The 22,524-nt window shown below is 41.1% G+C and overlaps 1 protein-coding gene across 4 annotated transcripts in view; it reads left to right on the top strand.

The window, feature by feature from the left end:
- The window catches only part of LOC140489309 (carnitine O-palmitoyltransferase 1, liver isoform-like), a 104,472-nt gene extending 88,107 nt beyond the window's left edge, over positions 1-16,365 (top strand). For all 4 annotated transcript variants that reach the window (XM_072588712.1, XM_072588709.1, XM_072588710.1 and 1 more), the window contains 6 exons: positions 442-606; positions 2,842-2,976; positions 3,655-3,807; positions 5,313-5,426; positions 9,702-9,794; positions 10,476-16,365. In XM_072588712.1, the coding sequence (XP_072444813.1) occupies positions 442-606; positions 2,842-2,976; positions 3,655-3,807; positions 5,313-5,426; positions 9,702-9,794; positions 10,476-10,559 (744 nt within the window). In that variant the 3' untranslated portion in view covers positions 10,560-16,365. The remainder of the gene's footprint in view (positions 1-441; positions 607-2,841; positions 2,977-3,654; positions 3,808-5,312; positions 5,427-9,701; positions 9,795-10,475) is intronic.
- Positions 16,366-22,524: the final 6,159 nt, after the last annotated feature.

The raw sequence follows: 22,524 nt of genomic DNA, 5'->3' as shown, positions 1-22,524 counted from the left end.
TAAAATCCTCCAATCTCACAGCCACAACACACATTCTCCCACGCATGCAGTAGCCAACTGATTGCTATGATAAAGTACTTTTCACTTTATGCTCTTGTGACCCAGCTGCTGGCCTGGCCTTCAAAATGAGCTAGACTTACTGCTGGGTTTCAGGCAGCCTTCCACAAGATAGCCTTGCAGATTCCACTTGAGATAGATAAATCCAACCTAATACTGCCACTTCCATCAGCCTAAAATGGTTACACATCTGACATTGCTTAATGGCATTGGTGGAAACAATTTGGAGAGAAAATTGAGTGTCACACTTGGAATCATATCAGATATATTGACCTAATGCATTTGAAGAGAGGAAATTAATATTTGATAGACTTGTTAAGCTCATAGCTCCCTTGTTGATTGTGCAAAACTGCTTTTTAGTTTTGTTACTCATTTTTCCTTCAGTGCCAAGAAGTGATCATGTATTCCCTGAAGGTGGCACAGAAGCTGGCTGAAGATGTTGATTTCTATGCATTCCCCTTCACTAAGTTTGGCAAAGGTATGATTAAGAAGTGCCGAACCAGCCCTGATGCCTTCATCCAGATTGCACTGCAGCTCGCCAACTTCAGGGTAAGGGCCCAAAAAAGACCAGAGAAGCAACTTGCCATTGAGATTTGAAATAGAATGAAATTCGAAAGTATGAGCAAACACGAGTGTTTGAACTGGGTTGCTTAGTTGCTGGTGTGGTTTTGAGTAAAGTCTGTGTTCTGCTGTTTCCCGCTATGGAAAGTACGGTAGAGTTCAGTAGTGGCTTTAGAGTTACTGCTGTTTTATTTTTCAGTTTCTGTAACTTATTTTATGAAAGAGAAAAGCCAGTCTGCTTTTGTATTAGGCAAAAGGAAAAATGTGCTTGCTGTGGTTCAGAACCACTGCTCTTGCGTTAGAGTTTGATGGGTCAGATGGTTGCTGAGCCGCTCAACAAAAAGCGGCAGGAAAGTTGGGGAGGGGAGGGCCTGAGCCAACAGACAAGGAGGCTTCCTTTTTTAGATTCAATTCTAATATTGTTCTGGAAGAGGTCTCTTTTAGTGTATGTGCCTCCTACATAAATGACATATTTGGTTCTGCTAAATGCAACTTCTTAAATGACTAGCAGAGATAAAACTAGTTAAGTGTGTTTTGCTTTGACCTGTTGTGGTTAATGTTTCATAAAATTTGCTATCCACTCCTTAAGAGTTGAGCATGACATAGAGACTGAATAGACCTGCTGCAACGTTATATACTGAGTCTCAATACAACAGAAGATTGTAAACCAGTCTGATGAATACAATAGGTTCTGAACCTGGACGGGAAAATATTCCCCTGGCATTGGTTTTGGATGGTTCCACCCATGATCCCTTACTCCAATAGCTTAAAAATCTAGAGCCTGCACTGGCTCATTGTTCCCCAGTAAAAGTTTCCACTTCAGTGTTGCATCTTATTGCTCATAGTTTGCAAAGAACTGCAGCCTTTTTATAGGAATGGAGGTTGGGTAGATGTTGGATTATCGAGCATCCTGTGAAATTTGTCTTTTTAATGTTTTCTCAATTTAATAAGGTGTTAACTGGACCAGCAAGCCTCAAGGACAGACCTTGAGTAAATTGTCCTTTTCAGGACTAGCAAACAACAACAAAGGCTTTCTGGTCTTTAGATCATCTGGGAGCAACGTGATTACCTTCAGTACTGCTGAAAACACTGAGAACAAAAAAACAAATCTGGCAGAAACAACCAAAAACTTCAGTGGGCAAGGAACTAAGGCAGAATTAAAATTTTACACTGAATAAAGGGCATAGTTCAGGTGAGCTGTAAGCCCTTCATTTCTGATCCAGAAGCAAATCCAAAATAATAGGTCATCAAGTGTGAGTTCATTATTGAAGTGTAATCCAGTGCTTTATATGTAGGGTAAAGTGACATGGTGATTATATTACTAGGCTTGAGCTAATTGTTCTGTACAAGAGTTGAGATCCCAGCTGGGGAATTTATATTCAATTAATTAAATTGGGAAAAAAGGGCTAACATTGTAAAGGTGACCATGACAACGGGATTGCCACAAAAACCCATCTGTTTCACTAGTACCTTGTAAACAATGGAACAATGCTGTCCTTACCCAGTCTGACCTACATGTGACTTTCCACCCTCAATGCGATCGATTCTTAATCGGCCCTTTGAAATATCTGAGCAAGCCACTCAGACGTATTCAAGAAGGTAACTTACCACGTCATGGTAGGCAATAAATACTAACTTCAACAATGATGCCAACATTCCGTGAGTTGTTAATTTATTTTGGAAAGCTTATGTCCTCCTCAAAACAGAAGATTGGAATAATGATGCATGGAGGATGCACTACCTTCTCATCCTCTTCCTGGAGCAGCGCGTAAAACTAATAGAGAATTGCTGAAAAAAAAAGACTCATTCAGTCAAAAAACTTTTCTTGTTAGGATATTTCAAAGCAATGCCAGAGTAAAGAGAAAGTAACATTTATGCTGCATGGTGTGGTTAACTGTTAGTCGTCGTCGAGTCTGTGGCGACCTATCTACACTGGACCCATTTTTCAGCACTTGGCCCATAGCTTTGATTGTTATAACATTTCAAGGGCTCACCCACACTCAACATTTATTCCCCAATATCACGCAAACAGGTTACTTTTGGGCATTATCACATTATTTTGCAAGAGTTTGCTGAAAACAAATTGGCAGCAGTCTTTCCTACATCATAACAATGATTACAATTTAAAATGCGATTGTCTAAAGTATGTTCAGAAGTCTGATGGTTGTGGAAACACTATATAAACGCATGTTTTATTTTTTACTCCAATTTCTCTGTTTGCAGGATAAAGGTTCATTCTGTTTGACCTATGAATCATCAATGACTCGACTGTTCCGTGAGGGGAGGACTGAGACCGTGCGCTCATGCACAGTTGAGTCGTCCAACTTTGTGACGTCCATGGAGAGTGAGAAGTTTTCAGTAAGGAAACGAATTTGTACTTTAAGTGTGTGGAACGGGATAGAGGGGGAAGTTCACTTCTTTCATTGACTAAATTGTAATTTCACAACCCCAAATATTGATGTAGATAAGGAAAGGCTGCTATCCCTGGTGATTGAGATAACAGGTGAATAAGCTTGGAGAGAGAGTCATATAGCATGTATTTAAGTTGGTGATTGGGGTTTATTGTTTATTTAATTGACTGAGTCACCATAAAGGAGGAGCAGGTGTGATTGCTGTGTGAAAAGAGTGATCAACATTTATCAACTCTATCCACAAAGATAGGGATGGGTGAGAAACAAACCCAAGAAACCTAATTTCCTATGAACTGAGTGCATTGCTAGGGCCGTTTCAGAAGGCAATTAAGAGTTAACCACATTGCTGTGGGCCTGAAATTGCATGTAGGCTAGATCAGGTAAAGACCGATTTCTTTCCCTAAAGGTCAATTGTGAGCCAGATGGGTTTTTAATTAACAGTTGACCGTGGTTACATGGTTCCCATTAGGCTAGTTTTTTATTCCAGATTTTCATTGTTGCAAATCTCATCATCTGCCATTGTGGGATTCAAAAACATGCCCCAGAACATTGCCCTGAGTCTTTGGATTACTGCTCCAGTGACAATACCGTTGCACCTCCCACTTCTTAAATGTTCTCTTCTCAGGTTGATGAATGTCTAAACCTGTTCCGTATCGCTGCCAAAAATCACCAGCACATCAGCCGACTTGCCATGACCGGATGTGGTGTTGATCGTCACCTCTTCTGCCTCTATGTGGTGTCCAAATACCTTGGAGTCAACTCACCTTTCCTTCAAGAGGTTAGGCATTGTTCACTCCAATTTTAGAAAAAAAAAGCAGGTTTCTGGTAAATCAAGCCTCTATTAATAATTTCATAGCACAACAGATTATTAAACACACTATTGCCAGTCAACAGGGCTGCTAGCTCACAATTAACTCCTGTATCTTGCATCCTGGTGACTATGCCAACAACACCATAGAGACTCCTTGGAGCAATTCGCATTCTTGCAGGTGATCAGCATTGGATCCAAGACATCAAGTGAAGGAAAGATTGGTGCAATGATGAGGATCTTCTATTAAAATGAAAATCTACAGTTGTCAGCGATCTGAAATAAAAACAATACAGGAAATTCTTGGCACGTCTTTGCAGCATCTAGAGAAATGGAGTTAGTAATTCAGGTTGATGACCCTGGGTGGAATTTGGGTGGAATCTTGTGCTCTCCCAACATAGCGATGCGCCACTACTTCATTATCAGGATGGTTCTGTATCATGATTTGAGACTTAATAGGCATATGATGCACATGAGGTGTCTCCTGGAGATAAAGGGGATCCCTCATTCAAGGCACTTGAATGTTGGATCAAATATCTGGCATTAGTAGGGCAGCATGGTTGCTCAGTGGTCAGCGCCAGGAACCCGGGTTTGATTCCAGCCTCTGGTGACTGTCTGGGGTTTGTATATCCTCCCAGTGTCCGCGTGGGTTTCTTCCGAGTGCTCCGCTTTCCTCCCACACTCCAAAGATGTGCAGGTTGGGTGAAATTGGCCATGGTAAATTGCCCATAGTGTTAGGTGCATTAGTCAGAGGGAATTGGGTCTGGGTGGGTTACTGTTTGGAGGGTCGGCGTGGACTGGTTGGGCAAATGGCCTGTTTCCACACTGTAGGTTAACTAATTCAGTCATGAGGAGTGGAGGAGACTTGCAGAGAGCAAACCCAGCTGCCCATGCTGTCAACTCCCACCCTACAATTCCTGTCCTGCCATCATTTTTGTGGTTGGGATACAGTGACAATCCTACTGGAGAGATGCCACTCCTTCCCCAAAGCCCTTGATCTCAGGCGAAGACCCATTAAGTGCCCAAGTTGGCCTTGCAGCAAAAGACAGTACTGGGCTCGAGATGGCAGCCAAAACAGCACCTCCACAAGATTGTTTTTCTCCGCAGATGCTCACGATCTGCTGAAAATGAAATGCTCAGTATTTAATGAACATAGTGATTTTAGGTCATTATAAAAACTTACTAAACATTCTTGTTGTGACATGCCATGAAAACATATTGGAATAAATAGGGAATTAGATGTTGTCATGTTTAGATTTGATAGTAAGGGAGGAAAGACTGACATGAGAAAATTAAGTTTCCAAGTTCTGGAAAAGAATAAGCAAATGTGCATGACAAGGATAAGTGTCTTGAATTGACAGTAAGAATGAAGGATGAAACACTGGATTATCATGGTTGATTCTGACTTTTGTGCAATAAAAGTGTATATTTTTGTCGATTGTCTTGTCTGTAACTAAACGTAGATTTATTTTTAGGTGCTTTCTGAACCATGGTGTCTGTCAACAAGCCAAACACCCATCCAGCAGATTGAGCTATTTGACCTTATAAATCATCCAGAATACATCTCCATTGGTGGTGGTTTTGGCCCAGTGAGTAATGTGACTACTTCTTCATTATACTTAATGTTTTAATTATGTCCCCTCTTCCCCTCCCAATCTCCCCCGCTGCTACCTTCCCCCTCTCCCTTCACCACCTCCCCCTTTCTCCCTCTCACCTTTCTAAATCTGTGGCAATCAGTCAATGTCAGAATTGGGTGCAGCACAAGAAGAAGCTATTAGGCCTGTTGTGACTATCCTGACTTTGTGTTAGGACAATCTACTTAATGCCGCTCAACTGCATTTTAATCTTATGCCTGTAAACCTTTCCAAGTTCACTTTTAAAAAGCTCTGACTGCACCTTCCTCTGTCACTGTCAGGTCACACATACCAGATTCTAACCGTTTGCTGTGTAAAAAGGTTTTTCCTTTGCCAATCACCTTTAATTTGTGTCTTCTGGTTCTTGATCCTTTCAACCAAAGAGAAGACTTTCTCTCTCATTAATCTCCAGATCCGTCATGATTTTGAACACTTTTATTAAATACCCATGCAACCTTCTCTACAAGGAGAAAGACTCCAGATGCCCTAATCTACCTGTGTCACTGAAGTTAGTCTTCCCTGGAACTATTCTCAGAAATCTTTTCTGTACCGTTTGTGATGTGCCTTGCCCAGAAATGGATGCACTTCTCTCGTTGAGGCTGAAAACGGTGTTTTGTACCGGTCTATCAAACTTCTGTGCTTTTGTACTGTGTCCCTGTTTATAAAGCCCAGTATGCTTATGCATTTTAATGTCTTTTTAAACCATTCCTTATCCTGTCCTGCCACCTTCAATAATGTTGGACTCCGTTATATTGCCACTCCTCCAAACAGAATTACTCCACAGATCTCTGCAATTAGAGTACTGTATGCTCATTCTGCTGTACCATCAATAAGACAGTGCTGTATCTCAAGTGATGTTTACTGCACTGTGCTTTTGAGAGAGTTTAAAAATAATTCAAAGGTACTTGTTAAGTTTGTGCTGAGTCATTCTTTGTTTCAGCCCACTCTTGACCAGTGAACACCTTGGCAAACTGTTTGGCACCAGTGGAAACATATCAGCAAGTAACTGACAGGACGGTAACTTGATGATGGCAAACAGTGATAACTATATAGCTGGCTGAGTGATGGAACACAAGGATACAAAGTGACCGGGATAAAGGAGAAATGTGACTGGAGAAAGGCAGTCAAGATTAAACTTAATGGATAAGAAAATTCACGTGTTTTGTAAAGATATGTAGCAATATAATCAAAACGTGGTTGGTAGACAAAGGGGTCGCATAGAGTTGTTTTGCTTGAATTAGAGGACTTTTTTAAAAAAAAATTTAAGGGATGTGAGTGTCACCAGCTAGTTCAGCATTAGTGCCCGTTCCTAATGGAATTTGAGGTGATGGTGGTTGGCTGCCTTCATGAACCACTGCAATCCATGTGGTGTAGCTGCACCCTCAATGCCTCTTTATTTGTATTTCAAACATTAAAGTACTTGAACTCGTGATTCCCTTAGTTCATGTGCACCTTTCAGAATCTTTGTCTTGTAAAAGTCCTGTCTTCTTTTCGACCAAATGCTATAATCATTTGACTATGTTAAACTAGCATGTTGAGGTGCCAGTCTTGGACTGGGGTTGGCAAAGTCAAAAATCTCTCCACACCAGGTTAAGATCCAGGTTTATTTGAAACGGCAAACTTTTGGAGCCCCCGCTCCCTTTGCTAGCTGCCTGAGGAAGAAGCGGGGGCTCTGACAGCTTGCGGTTTCACATAAACCTGTTGGGTTATAATCCAGTGATGTGATTTTTGGATTACATTAAACTACACTACCCACCAGCCTGTCCATTCTACTAAACTGTCTCTGCCTTCCTCAAGTCTCTTATCTTTCTCCACACTACTCAAATCTTTTACATGTGTCCATGATAAAATTGAGCACAGTACTAACAAAAAGTACACCCCTTGCACTAAGAAGTAACCATCCTCTACAAGGGAGAATCTAACCAATGTTCCTTGACATTCAGCAGTGTTGACATCACTGAATTCCTCATTATCAACATTCGGGGCATTACCGTTGACCAGACTCTGCTGAATTAGCCATATAAATAGTGTGGTTACAACAGCAGATCAGAGGCTAGGAATCTCACAGCAAGTAACACCAGCCAGGACGAAGCAGCTTGCTTGATTAGCCCCAATATGTACATACACAAGATTGCAGTAACTCACCAAAGCTCCTTTGAAAGCACCAGCCATGTTTGCAACCTCATCCATTTGGAAGGACAAGTGCAGTAGTTGCATGGGACCACCGCCTGCAAGTTCCCCTCCAAACCCCACACCAGCCTTGGAGCTATATTGAAGCTGTTCCTTCACTGTTGATTTAAAATCCTGGAACTCCATTCCTTATAGCATTGAATATAACTTAACCAGATGGACTGCAGCTGATTCAGACGGTAGCTCACCCTGACCACCTCGAGCAATTCTGGATAGGTAACAAATGCTGCCCTTGCCTGCAATGCTCACATCCCTTTAAAAAAAGTAATAAAAACTTTGTTATTTATTCTTCTACCTCATCTTTTTTAAAAAGAGGCACCTGTGCTCTGCAGCGCAACTTAATTGGAAGGACTGCCAGTGGGTTACTCCCATGACATTTCAGTGTTACACAGTGTTCAGTTTATGAAAAGAGCAGTGGCTTTGAGCTTGCAATATTGGAAACTTGATTGTTGAGCAAACAAAGATCCCACCCTGGAACTCCCCCTCCCTAGAATGTCCAATCGCTCCCTGTCTACAAGTCCCAAACTTTCCTAAGTCCGGGATGTGTTGTACTCTTAGTTCTCATGCTACTCTGACTGCTACAGCTGCTTGCCAACCAGTGTTATCACTGCAGACAACCTTTTGCTATAATTTGTTGCCATGTCCTAAGGGCATCCTTTAGATAAATGATTCTGTGCCAATTCAAATTACATTCAAGGCAACTGGGGACCTTTTTGAATTCAGTTAATTAACTGAATTCAGGAAAAAAAAACAAATATCAATTATGGTGACCACGAAACTACTGGTTTGTTACTTGGAAAATTCTCTCGTTCATCTAAAAGCAAGATACTGTGGATACGGTACAGCACGATGGCTCAGTGATTAGCACTGCTACCTCATAGCAGCAGGGAACTGAATTTGATTCCAGCCATGGGTGACTGTCTGTGTAGAATTTGCATGTTCTCCCCATGCCTACGTGGGCTTCCTCCGGGTGGTCAAGCTACATACAACAGTCTAAAGATGTGTAGATTACGTGGAATGGCCATGATAAATTGCCTGTAGTATCCAAGGGTGCTCAGGCTGGGTGGGTTAGCCATGAGAAATGCAGGGTTACAGGGACAGAGTAGGGTGGTAGGTCTAGGTGGGGTGCTCTTTAGAAGGTTAGTGTGAACTCGATAGACTCTATGGCCTGCTTCCACACAAGGAATTCTGATTCTATACTGGAAATCTGAAATAAATCAAAGTACTGGAGAAATTCTATAAATCCTGCAGAATCTGTGGAGGGAAAAATGTCCAGTATAACTCTCTCCCTTGGAACAGTTCCGAAGAAGAGTCATGTTGGACTCTGTTAACAGTCTCTCTCTTTCCACAGACAGTGCCAAACCTACTGAGTTTCTTAAACAGTTTGGTATTTATTTAATCTGTTTTACTGATTTGTCTTTTGAGGGCTGAAATCTGCCATCACTAGCTGGTCTGGTTTACATGTGACTCTAGGCCCACAACAATATGATTGACTCTTGTCTGTCTTCTAAATTGGCCCCTCAAGGTTGTGGTAAACCACTACACTTTATAGAGTAGAATTATAGATTCTATTCTGTAAAGCATAGTGGTTTACTACGACCTCACTACGCTTGCAGTAGGAGGACAAATTGCTGCCAACTTCTCAAGAGGATTATTAGTGTTGAGCAATCATTGGACCCAGCCAAATTCATGAATGTGTTGTACAGTGTACATCCCACAACTACTCAAAGTAGAGACTTATTTTTGTATGTATGAGCTTAATCTGCAGTGCTGTATTCAGTGTTTTTAAAATATATACTCCATTCTTCAGTTCTGGCTTTCCGCTCTTTCTACTGCTTTGAATACTTTTCTCTGGTTAAGCCTGGATGTGGAATCAATTAAGGACAGTGAATAGAGATCACCTATTCACCACTCTGTCAAACAAATAACAATTGAACATGGTATAATATATTTAAAAGATGTTCCCAGCTGAGGATGAAAACTTAGATGAAGCCACAAAAGGATTTTTTAATTAAACACTTTTGCAACTCTTTTGCTTAGGTTGCAGATGATGGTTACGGTGTTTCTTACATTATCGTCGGAGAAAATCTCATCAACTTCCACATCTCTTGCAAAGTCTCCAGCCCATTAACGGTAAAGTTCCAGCACACACTCCTTTCTTACCTTTTCATTTGTGTTGGAAGCAAGTTTGTGCTTTCATTGTACTTTCAAAATCTGATGTCCAGGAAATTTTTGGGTAGTCTGCAGCTTCCTATTGGTATTCTGCGTTCACAGACAAAGACTAAGGAATATGATCAGGTGATCCACATTGTCATAAAGCATACGAGAGCACAACTGAGCTATTAGGAATAAGATCTGTGCCTGGAATTTCAGTGTGCTGTGGAAGCAGCTCCAGTTTGAGCCAGAGCTCACCTCAGCAACTGATAACTGGTCTTTATCAAATCCCTCAAAAGCACTGGAAGCAGAATAATTTAGGGAGAGAAGTCCAAGAGTGTTGGGATATATAACTGTTAGTCATTGGGGAAATGGAAGCAAGGAATGGACAGGAGATCAGTTCACAGAACAAGCAAGACCAATTGTTGTGCTAGAGAAAGTGAAAGGTTAAAAGTGACTCAAGCTGAAAGTTAGTATTTATGATGCGTGAGCAAACTGAATTATGCATTAATTTTAATGAATTGGGTTTGTTTTTGTGTGATTGTCCAGAAAAATCATACTGCCTATATGTAGAGGCCACTCAATTGGAGAAAAGACATATAAGATATACGGTTCTGAAATGGTACTAACAAAATCCTTTCCCTTATTACTTTCCAAAAGGACGCACATCGATTTGGTAAACACATCATCCAAGCGATGTCAGACATCCTTGCGCTCTTCAATTTGGATGCAAGAAAGCCCTAAATGTAGCCATTTTACCTGCCTGACACAACAAAAGGGAGGGGAAGAAAAACACTGAGGATCCTGCACACCCGAGGTTGCTTGAACAGTTTATTCTGCTAAAGGACTTGGTGTGCGTATGCACTGTTTTTTTTGTCAACTTGCATTATTTATTCATTTGTGTCAAGGGGGCGATCTTAAATTAAAGAAAAAAAAGCAACAACAATGCAAAAGAAAGGGATTTACCGTTGGAATTCTGATGTGCGGAGGAGACAGGGCTTGAACTTAACATTAACTATTTGTGCCATTTTCCCGACAAAAGGTTAAGCTATAACATTTTTATTATTCTTGCCATTCTCCGTTACCCTGCGTGACCTGCACCGTGTATTCTACTTTGGTGTTACACACCTATATATCTTTGCAGTTGGGATATACAGTAGAGCAGTGAATGTCTAAATCTCACATGAAGACTCTGGGAATACCAGAATACAATCAATCAGCAAAGTGGGAGAGATTGGCCTACTATAGCCTGGGAAGGGAAGGCTGATACTAATCTGGAACAATTCACTTCCCAGGTCTGCAAATGCAGTGATGAGTGGAGTGGTGAAAGGTTTAAAAATAACATTTGCTGCAGCTTTCTGTTTGGTTTGAGGGCATCATTTTGCTTAATGTGCCTTGGATCATTACGGAGGAAAAACTATTCTAATCAAAGAGAAAAGGGTTCCGATTTTAATTGCAGCACCACACCCCTTGTACCTAATTGCACAGAGCTTTCAAAATATAAGAGGACAGCAAGAGTGCAAAATGTCCAAACATCTTTACTAGACACAATGTATTTCCTTAAAAGCTTGATTTTTTTTAATGTAAAAAAAATCTGGGTATAGTCAATACCCAAAGCACAGTACAGCGCCTGGGGACAGCATTACTTTTCCACCACTGCTACTGTAGTACTATCATTATTGTAAAGTCAGTGGTGCCGTTGGATTAGTGAACTATATCTAACAATGAACAACTGATTACCGGGGTCACGGCTGATGTGGTGGTCAGGAGTAAGGGGAAGGGACATGTATTTATAAATAGCAACTTCAAAAAGTTGAGAAGTCTTGATTGCATTTAACACATGGAAATGGTTGCACTTCTCTGAGAGAGATTTCTGTTCCATTCATTGGGTACTGAATCTGATTGTGATGGCTAGCAATGAAATGATAGTTCCCTTCTCCAAATCACTATTAAAATCTAAATTCCATTAATGTACAGGGCTAGGCAGAAGAATGTACTTGAATGCAGAACAAATCAGTTGTTTCACTCTTAATCTGCCAATCATTTGACATGTACCCTGAGAAACAAGGAACAGAAAGCTGCATCAAATTCAATTACTGTAGAGAAAGTATTTTGCATCCTATCCACATCTATTAATTCACCATCAGCCTTGTGGTGGTGAATTTTAAGAAAGAAATTTGGATTTTCTGTGTTTAAACATAATCTTCTGAAGATTGACAAAACGTTCTTTTTTTTTTTTGAGCCATTTTTATCTTTGGCAATTGCCTTGTTTTTAAAACTGTTAAATTCAAGCTCTGTCTGTTGAAGCTGGTGCCTTTTAAATGCAGTTATTAAATATAGAATTTATTTGTTTTCATTAAGCTGAACCTCTGGTTAGCCAGTTTTCCATTGGAAGTTAAGTCCTTCCCATCGACCACAACTGGAGTAAAATTCACTGGGAACTAAATAAAATGTGGCAGTGGAAAAGGAGCTGGGCATGCAGGGGAATCATGGATTGAATAAAAACAACTATTAAGATGAATCTATAGTTATCTTTTTGGTTCAGGTGGGGGCTGTAGGAATTGAATGCACAATGTTGCAGCCCTCATCACACAACATCACAGCAAATTTGTAACTGTATTTGGGAAGGTTGCCACTATTTGCCTTTTTAATCAAATTTTGGGTGTGATGTTTAACTGATGCTCAGATTATAACTGTTTAAAATCAGAGGGTTTCTGCTTCGTCCCTTACATCCACCTCCTTTTTATAGTAGTGATACTAAAATGTCACTTCAAAACTGTGCAAGCTGACCCTGCGAGCCATTTCTTTTCACCAATTGTTCTGCCCTCACATCTGCAGAACTAATCATGCCACAGCCAAACCCAGACTAAGACATGTATTAACAGATTTGTGAATAACTGGCTAACCAGAAGCAAGAGGATGAGTTTAGGTCCATGGTATTTATAATGTATTTGTATGTATTCTATTAAACTAACAATTCCATGAAGCCATTACTGCGAGACACTAGGACTGTCTGGCAGGACAGCAACACGTAAAACCAAAAGGGAGGAGGAAGTCGAAGCTGGGAGTCATGAACACTAGAAACAGATTGAAACGATGGAATTAAGAAGTGATTGAAGGATGATTAAATGGCAATCACACTTAAAATAACTTTCTGTAACATTTGCAAAACTTTGATCATAGCCGATAAAATGCAAAATGGAGATCTTGGGTCTCGGTAGGGTTTTAAAATGCCCCTTTTATATATGAAAAAAAATAAGTGAGAAGGATTTGTTTCAACCAGGGTTATTTTTCACACACTTTCTCTCTTTGCCTTTAAGAAAATATAATCTCCCCCTTGCAAATCATTTTATAAATGTTTATTTAATTGGCGTTTTAATAGTACGTCAAATCTTACCAGTCCTGAGCACGACAGCAGGGCTTACGACATTGCTTAAGCAGCGTGACACACACTGGCACTGTTCGAGATTCCACATAGCACGTGAAGGCGTGTGTTGCTGGTAACTACTAAGCCACCTGCTTGTCAGGACGCTCACGTTAAGGGCTGTTCATCAGGTTGTTGCATTTGTTCAATGTCAGCAGCTGATTCTGTACAAATGTTGCCTCTGAGAAAATCTCATGTTGCACAGCATGAGAGTTGGGGGAAAAAATCTTAGCTCAGGTGCAAATAAATTACAAAAAGCCTATCCCATAATTCGGAGGAAATCTGATATTATTGGTGGCATTTTGCAATTGTATTCAGTTTAATCTTGACAGTGCTGACTTGTTTTGACACATGTCCCATAGGGAAGCAAGTTATCAGACTAGATCTGGTTATACCAATGTTCATAAGCAATTAGTCAACTTGTCCACAATTGATCTATTTTAGCAACAGTGATGTAAGTTTGATTTAAAGCAGCACATTCCAGATATGGTGGGAGCTGAACCAAAATTAAACCAGACCACACTTGTGATGCAACGTGTGTGTCAGTGATCCTCAGGACTCTGCATTTTCAGGGTATCACGGTATGACCTTTGCCTATATGAGAGAGAATAATTTACAATTACGATTAAACAATTAGCTGATTTTGGCATGGGATCGAAAGCTGTGTGTGGTGATCATAAGGACCAAGTTTGAGATCAATTGCAGAAGGTTCCTGACACGTTACCAAAGAGCAGTGTGACCAAAGGACCATATTATACGATTGCAGTTTTCAGTCACACCAACACTTATCTCCACTGTACGTTTATGGAATGAATGTCTTTTTCTGTTACATTTCTGGTATTTTTAAAATTGTTAATATTTTACTGTTTTAGATTTTGCCCTTAAATCATTACACCTCTTAGCCTTTAGTGCAACAGTTTCAGCCTAACCGAATGAGTTATATTTAAGATAGATTTTGAACCGGTTTCAAATTTGTGCCTTTTTTCCAGTGGAAAGTCAAGGATAAAAGTGCACAACTTGAGGGTCAAATTCAGGAGTGGCTCAACTGTGTGAAAGGAGTATCAAATTACCACAATACGGTGTGTTCAAAAGTGCAATGTACAGCAATGAAGTGCCATACTAGTACAATGTGAGGGGTGCGCAGGGCTGTGTGGACTTAATAGTTTGAGATTTCTGTCCCTCTTCCATAAGACAGGAAATATATTGCCAGGAAGAAAGAATGGAGATTGATTACAAAGACCTCCACTAGCAATTTCATAGCTGCTTCTGATTTGGCTGTGGTGTATTTTCATTAGAAAGCTTGGTGCGACACTGTAAAGTGGTCTCTGCCAAGGTTAAAGTTTTGGAATGAGCCCTATGTAGAGTTCCAACATTCCTGCTTGTGAGGCTTGGGGAAGGAGAGAACCACAGAATTTCACTGGCCTGCTTTAGCGGTAGTGTGAATTTACGTTTTTCAGATGTAGAGTAGAATCAACCAGGTCATGCTCTGTGGGAAAGATTTGCTGTCTGATTCATAGACACACAGGTTCCCAGTTACCTGAAGCTTACTGTGGACATAGATAACACAGGAGGGTTTTAGGGATCCCCAGAATGACCCATTCTGAGAGTAAGATAAGTTCACATGACACCGATTCAGAACATGACTTTTTAGAGCTGCAGTGTCCGTCTCATTGGCCCTGTCCAAGTGGAGTTCAAAACCTGGATAGTTTTACCTAGTGGCAGGAGCACCAAACTTATTTACCAGACAGCTCCCATCCTGTGTATTGCCTAGCATTCCTGAAAACCTCAAATTTGTTTGAGTTAAAGCTGCTGCACCACCCATGGCTTAAAATGTCCTGTATCCAGGCTGAGCTGGGAGATCAGGCCTGTCACAGGTGGTCCTGAGTCCCTGCTGAGTTAGCTGATCTCAGCAAGGGTTGTGGAACAAGAGTAGGTGGACCAGGGAGGGGAAAAATCCACTATGATTTCACCCAGTCACTGCTGCTGGAGCATGTTGCTATCTGTGTGTGCCAGTGTCTGTGTCACCATCTGGGGGTGGATGGAAGAGTTTGTGTGTGTGTGTGTGTATGTATGTCACCATCTGTGTGCACGTGTGTGTGGTTCTCTTGATCAGGCTCAGCTTTGATGTTCTTTTAAGGTTGCAAAGTTTGTTGCTGCCCATTGTCTATGAAAGAGGCACTGGATGACATCTGATACCCAGCAAGTAGTTGGCGCTCTTGGTGAAGAAGAGGTCTTGAGCTTCTTTGGCATCTTCACCCCCAGTAATTAGAATTTTGAAAGACTATAGAATATTGCCTCGATCCTGTGTGCCCCATCTCTTGTGACTCTTGATGCATTGCATAGAGCGGTGAATAATAATTTCCAATCTATGTGATAGAACCTGGTATAATCCCATGAATGTAATCCATTCTTTCAAAGCCCTCAAATTTAAATCCTAGTTCCAAACTTGTAATAGCTTCTTTTTCTCTTACATATTCATAAAACACAAAGACTACGTGGTATGAATTTGTCCACATTATTAATAATCTAGTCTGTAATATCTTTAAGACATAGATTCCTAGTTGGCCAAGTGGTTTGAGGATTTAAATCTGGGCTTGAAATGCTATTGTTTGAATAGCTCTCTGTTTAGCAGATGCAGTTGTGGTTCATGACTTCTGCTATCCACTCACTTGTTTATTGGTCTACTGTGAATTATTCCTCATTGCAACTCCCAGCTGCCTTTCTGTAGGAATAAAATGGGAACAACAGCGAGTGCAGAATTGTCTTTTTGAGTGCTGAACATTTTTTTTTAAAGTAATGCAGCAGAACATGTGCAGGAACAAGCAGCACACCTACGAACACCTTGTCAGCCTGGTCAGAACTGCAGTCGCACAAAACTCCTGTTAAATATTGTGCACAAAACCCACTTGCTTTGAGTGGGAACGGGTATCTCTCTCCATTTGGTGCTCTCATTTTCAGTGTCATTAGAAGAATTTTGTCTCCTATGTCAAATCGTGTTTGTTGCATTATCGGTTGTTTTTATTATCTCTGAATTCTTTTGAATTTCTTTCTTTTCTGTAAATGTCTATGCAGGTATCAATGCAATCAGTAAGGGACATTCAGAAGTAAAATATCAGTTGCCTGAAACTTATCAGTGTACTGTCTCCATTATTTCTGGATGGTTTATGAATGTGTGTGAATTTCTAAGCCTGGCCATTTAATGTGAAGTATGTGTTTTTGTTTATGAAAATATGTGACTGGCTGTGCATATGCACCTGGAGCCAAATGTCATTGTGACCAGATATTTTTTCCAGAATCGTAATCGAGACTTTGCAGCCCATCTGGATGTAGAAGACCCACACCCATTTTTGACAGATTTTAGTTTTTGCTGGTAGAGGGCAAGGAGTTAAATTGCACATGAAGGAAACCCAGACTGAGTAGAACCATACACCCAGGCAAGGAAGTACTGAGGAAGGATCTTCTTGCGATAGCAGTAATGCAACAAAGGTTTACCAAATTGATTCTTGGCATGATAGGACAGATGAGGAGAGATTGAGTTGGTTAGGATTCTCTGGAGTTTAGAAGAACGATGTGGAGAATCTCATGGAAATCTATAAATTCCCACGGGACTAGAAATGTTGGCCTCAAGAAGGATATTCCTAATGGTGGGGGAATCCAGAACTAGGGCGTCATAGTTTAAGGATAAGGGATAAGTCCTTCTAGAAGTGAGATGAGGAGAAATGTCCTCAGCCAGAGAATGGTGAACCTGTGGAATTCACTGCCACACAAAACTGTTGAGGAGAAGCCATTGTGTTTTCAATAAAAAAAGGTAGGTTTTGTGGCTTAGGGTAGGATGAGGCTATTGGGCTCAATGATTAGACATTGAGTGGTGAATAGTGCACAGGGTTGAATAACCTATTCTTGCTCCTAATGTCTGTTTCTATATCTATGTTACTATGATTCTGTGAATTCAGACCGACTCCAAATTGCATTACAGCAAGGACATTAGCCTGTAGTGTATGTGTGTGTTTAAGTTTAGAGGAGTCATTAATGCCCATGAAGGGGGCACAATCCTTTGGTCACAACAGTTCATCTGGTTGGATAGTGGGGAGCTGTTTGTCGAAGATTCTGTGCAGCCAAGCTTTCTCACTTTAAAGGTTTTCTTTGAATTTAATTTTTAGTTATGAAGATAAATTGGAGAATATGGGACTTTTCACCTTCAGGAGGAGAAAGCTGAGGGAAATTTGATCGAGGTTTCCAAAATCATGGCGAGTGTCTGAGGGGACCGCACATAATAGATGGGTAGAAATTGTTCCTGCTTCTATAATCATACAAAGATCAAGACCCAGAGAGCACAAATTTGAATTGATTTGCAAGAGAAGCAGTTGCAATATACCGAAATACCTTTGTGTTATTGAGTGGTTCACATCTAGAATCTACTGCCTGGAAATGTAGTTCATTCGAGGGCATTATCTGAATGCAGACAATTCACAAGGTTACTGGGAAAAGTTTGGAGATTGGCACTAAGTAATGCTCAGTTGGAGAGCCAGTGTGGTCGTGATAGGGCTAAACGGCTGCTTCCTGCACCTTCATAATTTTGTGATTCTGTGATATTAAAACTACACAGTACAGTTTGCATTGTCCAGCACGCATGAGGATTGGGTGGTACTGGTAAATCATCGATGCCTGTTAAACCACTCTAGTTCATGGTGGTAATAATAGGAATCAAACTAAAATATGCATTGACCTGTGCTGCAGAGACTTGGAATCTCTCTACTATTGACCTTTATAAACATTAAAGGAGGTGCTTCAACTGTCATCCGGTTTCCTTACATTTCAGACTGACAGCATTGGTAACAGTGGTATCAGTAACATGGAGATATTGAAAGTTCTGGTGATTGAGTGCTGGCTAACATTAATTTCACCACATTAGTGCAGAGGGGAAGAAAAGTAGTTCTCTGCCATATTTCCTCTCCTTTGTAAGCCTCATAATTCTGAATATTCCTGTCAGGGTTTAGACAGCCTTTGACCAAGTAGCCATTCTTGTGGGAGCCGCATTGATGGCTTTAGGGTAGCCATACCTGAAAACCAGGAACACTGGCCAGACAGTAGACCAGTATCAAGCATGGAGCTGACAGTAATCATGAGCCCTCCTTCCATCCACTAGTCCTCAACCAAATAGTAAGAGCATAGAAAACCAACGAGGCAAAACCGGTCCACAGCACCCCCTCGTCCAATGCCTCATTACAAGTGAGCAGTTGAGGTATAAGGGTAAACTGACCATTTGCGTTGGCAGTGACTGCAAAATTTTTTAAATCACTAGGCGTAAAGCAAGAGTCCATACCTTACAGTTGCTAAGCCAATAATAAACCAGAGGAATGACCGTGCTAGAGCAGGGCTTCCAAAGTGGGGGTTGTGAGCTGGAGTCTTGAGCGTGCAAACTTTGAGACCGCAGTGGCCACAGCAGAGCTCTGACCAACTTGTGCAGCTGTCCTCCCACTCGAACAATTCTCACTGAAGCCTTGTGATCATTCTCAAGCCTCAAAATGGAGGGTGGGCAGGACCACAGAGGGGAAAAGGTTTTAGAAACTGGATCTGAGCGCTGCTCGGACATGGGCATTGTGGTAACTCAACCTATTTCTGTCCCTATCCGATGTGCATGTGTGCCCCGTTTGCTTTTCAGGGAGGACATGAAGGACTCCATTCTGATCCAACACAGCAAACTCTCACGCACCATGCAGATTCCAAGCAACGTAGTTTTCAGAAGGGAGTCACTTGGGTTATGACTGCTCTTTTTCCAAAGCTGAGAAACTTCCATCAAGAATTTCACTGCAGTTACCAACAGTGACTCAAAAATGAGGATCCAGATCTTCAAGTGACAGCTATGATGTGTGATGTCTTACAGGTAAGTCTGGGAGAAAGAATGGAAAATGTTCATCGTTTTGCAGGAAATGGGGCATGTTCAGATACCGATTCAATGATGTGACGATGAGCTTTAGTGATTCCTCTGTGCCAGGCTCTGCCCTAGAACCAATGGGCAATACCTCCTAAATCCCTCCCCCTGCCCCCCACCCCCTCAAGAGTTGAGCTGGTCTCTTGGATCAGGACTAGGATGCCATGGTGTGAACACTGTTCAGGGATGATGAACCTTATACTCTCCTCCTGAAATTTTCTTGAGACCTAATGCAAAATCCAATCTGTGACAATCAAAGACAACATCAGAGAATGATAATGGACAGGAGACCATTCACCGATTGTGCCTATAATGGGTCTTTAACAGACCTAATCAATCATTGAGGCGGCTCAGTAGTTAGCACTGCTGTGTCACAGCGTCAGGGATCTGGGTTTGATTCCAGACTTCAGTGACTGTGGAAATTGTATGTTCTCCTCTCTGTGTGAGTTTCCTCCCACGGTCCAAAGATGTGCATGTTAGGTGGACTGGCCATGCCAAATTCCCCAATAGTGTCCAGTCTAGGTGGGTCAGCCATGGTAAGTGTGAGGTTATGGTAATAGGATTGGGTTTGGGTCTGGATGGGATGATGTTTGGAGGGTTGATGCAGACTTGATGGGCCAAATGGCCTCTTGCTGCACTATAGGGAGTCTATAAATTCTATCAAAGTACAATGCACTTACCTCAAAGCTGTGCTTTGGTCCCCCTTTATCTATTCAATCCATTTTAGATTTGCAGATAGTACATTTGAACTGTCACTACATACTGCATAAAAGAAAATCTCATCTCTAGTTATTTTGCCAATTACTTTAAAAGTTGTCCCATTTAACTTTGTTTACTTTATATATTAATGACCTGGATGAAGGGACTGTGGGGGCATTCTGGCAAAGTTCACTGATGATATGAAGTGGGGTGGACAGGCGAGTAGTTCTGAGGGGATGGGGAGGCTGCAGAAAGATTTGGACAGTTTAGGAGAGTGGTCCAAGAACTGGCTGATGAAATTCAACATGAGCAAATGTGAGGTCTTGCACTTTAGAAAATAGTCCATGCCTGTTTTTTTTCCAAACGGTGAGAAAATTCATAAAACCAAAGTACAAAGGGATCTGGGAGTGCTAGTTCAGGTTTCTTCTAAAGTTTGACTTGTAGGTTGAGTCAGTGGTTAAGAAAGCAAATGTAATGTTGTCATTTATCTCAAGAGGATTGGAATGTAAAAGCAGCGATGTGCTACTTTGACTTTATAAAGCTCTAGTTAGACCCCATTTGGAATACTGTGTCCAATTTTGGGCCTCACACCTCAGAAAGGACGTACTGGCACTGGTGCATGTCCAGTGGAGATTCTCACAGATGATCCCTGGCATGGTAAGCCTAATATACGATGAACAGTTGAGGATTCCTGGAAAGTATTCATTAGAGTTTAGAAGGTTGAGGGAAGATCTATTAAAACTTACAAGATGATGCATGGCTTAGAAAGGGTGGACACTGGGAATTTGTTTCCATTAGGCGAGCATACTAGGACTTGAGTAAAGCCTCAATTAGAGGGGTCAATTTAGAACGGATTGAGACATTTCTTCAGCCAGAGAGCAGTAGGCCTATAGAGTTCAATGCCACAGAACGCAGTGGAGGCCAGGATGTTAAATGTCTTCAGAGCAGAGATTGATAAAGTCTTGATCTCAAGGAATAAACTGCTATGGGGAGTGTGCGGGTAAGTGGCGTTGAAATGCCCATCAGCCATGATTGAATGGTGGAGTGGACCCGATGGGCTGAATGGCATTACCTCCACTCCTTTGTCTTATGGTTTTATTTAAGACATAAAAAAACTTTTCTCAAAGGATAGTGAATCTATGGAGTTCTTGCAGACAGTGTAGAGGCTGGGTTGTTCAGTATATTCATGGCTGAATTAAGGGGAATCAATGACTTTGAGGAAAAGGCAGGAAAATGGAGTTGAGGATTTTCAGATTCGATATTATCTCAGCGTGGTGGGGCAGACCTAATGGGATGAATAGCTTACTTCTGCATCTATATCTTATGGTAATAGTTTATGACCCTCTACTACTGGAAATAGTTTCTCCCCATTTGTTGTAGAAAAGTGCCAGATTATTTGTTTATTTAAACCATTTTTCTCATGTCATTTGCCATTCATCTTATATTGGTTGCCATTGGTCTTCATAGCTGCCAATGGAAGAGATTCTGTCTATCTGCTCTGTCCAGCCACCTCATGACTTTCAGCACCTCCATAAAATCTATCAAACTTGTCAAGGTGCAATAGCCACTTTCTGCAAACTGTTTTAAAAAAAACCAATAGCAGTTCCATTTCACAACTGGGAGTCCAGTGAAATTATTTTGGGTGAAACTGAGAAATAAGAAAAGAATGATCACTTTATTGGGAATATACTGTAGGGCAGTGGGAAAAGGAGAAGCAAATTAGTTAAGAGATCTCCGATATCTAAGAGATATTGTAATGGTAGGGGATTTTCACTTTCCAAACACTCTGGCAGTCTCAGAGTGTTAAGGGCTTGGACAGAATGAAGTATGTGTACACAAGAAAATATGTGTTGGTATATGAATGTTCCTAATAGAGAAGGAGCAAAACTTGACCTTCTCTTGGGAAATAAGGCAGGATGAGTGATTGAGATGTCAGTGGGTGAGCACTTTGGGGCCAGTGATCATAAGTCTATTAGTTTTAAAATATATACAGAAAAGGACAGACCTGAACTAATAGTTGAAGTTCTAAATTGGAGGAAGACCAATTTTGATGGCATTAGGCACAAAGTTAAATTGATTGGGGAGGTGGTGGGCTGGGCGAGGGAGGGGAGGGGTAGATATTCACAGGTAAAGAGATGACTGGTAAGTGGGAAACATTAAATAAAGGATCCAGAGACATTGTGTCTGTTAGGGTGAAGGGCAAGACTGGTAGGTATAGGGATTGCTGGATGATGAGAAATTGAGGCTGTGCTCAAGAAAAAGAAGGAAGCATATGTCAGATATAGACAGCAAGGATTGAGTGAATCCCTAGAAGAGTATAAAGATATAGGAGTAGACTTGAGAGAGAAACCAGGAGGGCAAAAAGGGGACATGAGATAGCTTTGGCAGATAGAGTTAAAGAGAATCCAAAGGGATTCTACAAACACATTAAGGACAAATAAGTAATTAAGGTGAGAGTAGGCACCCTTAAAGATCAGCAAGGCCACCTATGTAGAGAGTAGGAAATGGGTGAGATGCTAAACACTTATTTCTCATCAGTATTTACTTTGGAGAAGGCTAGAAGCTTGAGAGCTTGGGGAAATGAACAGTGATATCTCCAAATGTGTTTATATTTCAGAGGAGTCGGTGCTGGACATCTTAAAATGCATAAATTC

This window comes from Chiloscyllium punctatum, chromosome 18 (assembly GCF_047496795.1).
Source record: "Chiloscyllium punctatum isolate Juve2018m chromosome 18, sChiPun1.3, whole genome shotgun sequence".
NCBI classification, from domain to species: Eukaryota; Metazoa; Chordata; class Chondrichthyes; order Orectolobiformes; family Hemiscylliidae; genus Chiloscyllium; species Chiloscyllium punctatum.
The sequence above is the reverse complement of the archived record's forward strand: the minus strand, read 5'-3'. Positions and strand labels throughout refer to the sequence as shown.